General features: G+C 37.9%; 1 protein-coding gene across 1 annotated transcript; it reads left to right on the plus strand.

Moving 5' to 3' along the window:
• The first annotated feature begins 1,449 nt into the window (after positions 1 to 1,449).
• LOC142224613 (uncharacterized) lies at positions 1,450 to 4,221 on the plus strand. Its single transcript, XM_075294393.1, has one exon. The coding sequence runs from the start codon at positions 1,450 to 1,452 to the stop codon at positions 4,219 to 4,221; it is 2,772 nt and encodes a 923-aa protein (XP_075150508.1).
• Positions 4,222 to 4,999: the final 778 nt, after the last annotated feature.

The following is a 4,999-nucleotide window of genomic DNA, read 5'->3' on the forward strand; positions in this document are numbered from 1 at the left end:
AGAGTAAAACTTAATAAAATGGTAAAAATTATTAAAATTTTGTCAAAAAATGCAATATCTATTCTAGAGAAATTGTGAATTTTTGCAAATTTTTTAAGTAAAACGTTTCAGAAAAGCGTTAGAATGCACAAAAACAAAAAAAATATATATAAATTATTTATTTAACAAAATATCAAACATTTTTTAATTGACATCCAAAACACTGAATTCGGATCACACCTTAAGAAGTGATGCAAATTCAGTGCAACGGCTGTTGAAATGGTGGACATCCGTCCTATGACAAGCCCATTCATCGCTTCAGCGCCAATTATACACCACTTCCGGATCCAAAAATAACATTTTCACTTCTTCTTTGCCAATGCTTTTTTGCTGTGTGTCATATATAGTTATCACCGATCTGGCCATAATTGGCTTGTTTATCAACCCATCTTCTTCAAATTCCGTACGTTTAGACATGGTTGTCGCATCCATTTAATGCTTATCCAGAGCATGTAATTGTCGCGAAAACCATATATTGGATTTCTTGGCAAGAAATATGTATGCTGGCAATAATGCTGCAAACATGTTCTATCATTTTAATTATTTGAGACCATTACATGGTCAGGATGTTTTTTACCACGGTTTTGGTTTCCAAAAAAGTTAGATGCAGGATTTTAATTCAATGTGTGGTTTGTAGTTTTATTGTTTGTTGTATTTATTCTAGGCAAATTAGAGACAACTTCAAGAATTATGCAATATTTTAGGTATATTAACACTAGATTTAAGTTATTTTAACTCATGTGCAATATTAGTTTATGGTAAGTATATAAATGTATTTCAATATTTTGTAGTTTTAACAATGTAGATTTAGTCCTTTTTATTACAACCAAGTGCAATATAAATCAAATGTGATATATGTACAAGTAGTTTTATGTAGTTTGTAGATTAGTTTTTAGGGAATCAATGTGCAATATTTACAAAATTTATGGGAAGGTGCAATAATAGGCGTAAGTAAATTATTTTATTCTTTTTTTATACAAATTTACTGGTAAGTTCAGATAAGTCTTTATGTATATAATTTACAGTTTTGTTGTTGTAATCTATGTCACTTTTTATATTCCCTTTGTTTATTACAGTTTCGTTGAGTTTGTATATTTTAATTCAAACAAATTTAAATTATTTTTTGTTCACACAATTTTAAGTTCACTTTATGTTTTAAGTTTTTAATCTTGGGTTTAACACTTTTGTTTTATATTTTTTTTGTTTACTGTATTGCCCCATCATGCGGTTATCAAACCAGATCGACTCACAACAAAACTTAGAGTAGTTTTTAATGCCTCCAGTCCTTCGTCCAACAAACGTAGCCTCAATGATAACTTGTTTACGGGTCCCATACTGCAACAAGACCTTGTTTTGCAAATATTGAAATGGAGGTTCTTCAAATACGTTTATAATGCCGACATTACAAAAATGTACAGGCAGATCCTTCTTGATTCGTCTCAGACACAGTTTCAACGTATACTTTTTCGGAAATCGCCCACTGAAACACTAGAAGATTATGAACTCTTAACAGTTACATTTGGAGTCAATTGCGCGCCTTTTCTTGCAATTCGTACACTTCTTCAACTCGCTGAAGATGTTGCTGACACATACCCTTTAGCTTCAAAAATTCTTCAAGAAAATCTTTATGTTGATGATGTGTTAGCAGGGGCACACACAATAGAAGATGCTATAACATCTAGAAAGCAGTTGATCTTAGCTTTGGAATCCGCAGGGTTTCAACTTATGAAATGGACTACTAATAATCACAACATCATTCAAGATTTGCCGAAAGATCAATTACTTCCAGTAAACTGGTTAGATTTGTCTGAAGACTCATCTACAAAGACCCTAGGTATCAGATGGAACATTTCAGGTGATTGTTTTACCTTTACTCCTCCATCCATGGAACTTAGGTCAAACTATACGAAACGTGAAGTTTTATCCGCAATCGCAAAGTTATTTGACCCGTGTGGTTGGTTGGCACCAGTTGTTATCGTGGCCAAATTAGTCATGCAACAAATATGGCTTGATAAAGTTGACTGGGATGACACGTTGAAGCCAGTTACACTCATGAATTGGAAAAATTTTGTAAAACATAGTGCTGCAGTAGAATTAGTAAAAATTCCTCGATGGATTAACTTCACTCCCCAGTCCAATGTAGAGATTCATGGCTTCTGCGATGCGTCTGAAAGCGCTTATGGAGCCACTTTCTACATTAGGGTAGAACACATTAATAAACAAGTAGACACTCATCTTCTAACGGCTAAGACTAGAGTCGCTCCTATAAAAAAGATTTCATTGCCACGTCTTGAATTGTGTGGTGCTGTTTTACTTTCGAAGTTAGCATCCACAGTAATTGCAAAACTTCCGATCTCCGATTTGACGACTCATTTTTGGACAGATTCAACGATTGTTTTAGCTTGGTTGAAAAAGCCTCCATGCAATTGGAGTACCTTTGTTGGTAATCGTGTTTCAGAAATCTTAGAGAATGTTGGTAATCATAATTGGCAACACGTTGACTCTGAAAGTAATCCAGCCGATCTAGCTAGTCGAGGTTGTTCACCGTCTGATCTGAATAATCATGCGTTGTGGTGGCATGGGCCCCAATGGCTTAAGTTGCCTAAAGATAGGTGGCCAGCATATGAAATTCTGGGAGATACAAATCTAGAAGCAAAAGCTGTGAAAGTTTTGACAACCACTACATTCGAAGACCCTTTAATAAGATTTTCTTCGCTGTCACATGCTTATCGTGTATTGTGTTATGCTTTGCGCTTTTGGCGAAATACCGGCTCAAATCGTACACATCTTAGAATTAGATCTGATGAGATCAGGCCTGAAGAAATTTTAGACGTGAAACGTCGTATAATAATCATGACCCAAAAACACTACTTTGCAAAGGAATATGCAAACTTGGAAAATAAAATTAGAATTTCATCCAGTAGCAGTTTATTAACTATGAATCCGTTTTTAGACTCTGGTGGTATAATGCGATCCAATGGGCGGCTTGTTCAATCGCCTGCATTGACTTATAATGAAAGACACCCTATTATTTTACCTTACGAAGCACGTTTAACACAACTTCTTGTTGAATTTACTCATAAAATTACAATACACGGGGGAAATCAATTGATGACCCAATCCCTGAGATCTGAATTCTGGATATTCAGACTAAAACCTTTAGTGAAGAAGGTTATACGCAATTGTAAAACATGCATTTTGTTTAAGAGACACACCCAGTCTCAGATAATGGCCTCACTTCCACCTGAGCGAACTTTTCTTTCCCGACCATTTACTAATACAGGGGTTGACTTTGCTGGACCCTTCGATATAAAAAATTACAAAACTCGGGTTTGTTTAATAACAAAAGGCTACGTATGTATTTTCGTATGTTTTGCGACAAAAGCTGTTCATTTAGAAGCTACAAGTGATCTATCCTCGCAGTCTTTTCTTGCGGCTTTTGCGAGATTTATTGCTCGACGAGGCTGCCCTTCTTGCATTTATTCCGACAATGGGAAGAATTTTACGGGAGCGGCTGCTCTATTCAAAAAAGATCGGCTCGAGTTTATGAAGACTCTGCAAGCAGAAACACTGCAACAATATTCGCATAATGACCTTAATTGGAAATTTATACCTCCTGGCGCTCCTCACATGGGTGGTTTGTGGGAAGCGGGCGTGAAATCCTTTAAAACTCATTTGCGCAAATTCATTCCTAGTATGAGCTTTACGTTCGAAGAACTTTCCACTATATTGGCACGCATTGAAACTTGTCTAAACTCAAGACCATTAAGTAAGGCTAGTGATGACCCTAATGACTTGTCCCCTTTGACTCCTGGCCATTTTCTGATTGGTACATCCATGTTGGCGCCAGCGGAGCCTGATATTTCAGATCAGAATGTTACGCTTGCAAATCGGTGGCAACGTCTTAAAATTATTTCTCAATATTTTTGTAGAAGGTGGAAGCTAGAATACCTTAATGAATTACACCGTCGTACAAAATGGAAGCATCAACAAGAAAATATTAAAGAAAATGATCTCGTGGTCATAAAAGATGAGAGATTTCCTCCGACTGACTGGGCAATGGGTCGCATCGTAAAAACTTATCCCGGGACTGACCAAAATACCAGAGTAGTTGATATTCGTACGTCTCGTGGTACAATTAATAGACCCATCACAAAAATCGTCAAATTATTTTCAGCATGACTAGTCGTGTACTTTCAAATGAAAGGCCGCGGTACTCACAAAGTTTTCGTTACAGGTATGGCAGCTTATTTACCACGCCGTGAGCCATTGGAGGAGGAGCAGCAGAACGATAATGGTAGAAGACCCAGAGCTGATGACAGACGCAATCACCAACACGCAAGAAACCGATCTAGTGGTCGAGCCGAAGTCCATCCTGGTAGAGTTGAACGACCGGCAAACTGGCAGTATTCTTGCGGACTCTGCCAGGAGGATCATCCCCTTGGTTCTTGCCAAAGATTTCGCGACAAGACCCCTTACCAACGATATGAGACGGTAGAAAGAAGAGGGTACTGCCAAAACTGTTTGGCTCGCAGTCATTTGGCACCTGATTGTCAAAGTCTCATCACTTGTCGCCGTTGTAGTCACAGACACCATACACTTCTGCATGGGGCATCTCAGCTAGAGGACTCTCTAGCCTCTGCCATTTTATCAGTGCCTGTGAACTCGACGAGGTATCTATGGGACCACGTATTCATTCCAACGGCAATGATAAGAGTCGCCTTGGAAGAAGTTGACAGTTGGGCGACAGTGAGAGCGCTAATTTGTCAAGCATCATCAATGTCACGTATCGCATATTCCACATTTCGACGTTTGGGACTCAGATCATTTTTATATCAGGGTCAAAGGTTCACGAAATTCAAAATTATGTCCCGTCGTACAAACAGCACATGGGCACTGAAGGTAAACGCGCTCATAACTGATGAACTTCCACGAAGACCTTATTCGGACCCTCTACTCG

The sequence above is a fragment of the Haematobia irritans genome, chromosome 2 (assembly GCF_050003625.1).
Source record: "Haematobia irritans isolate KBUSLIRL chromosome 2, ASM5000362v1, whole genome shotgun sequence".
NCBI lineage: Eukaryota > Metazoa > Arthropoda > Insecta > Diptera > Muscidae > Haematobia > Haematobia irritans.

Coding starts and splice junctions, on each gene's coding strand:
- LOC142224613 (XM_075294393.1), top strand. CDS start 1,450: ATGTACAGGCAGATCCTTCTTGATTCGTCTCAGACACAGTTTCAACGT.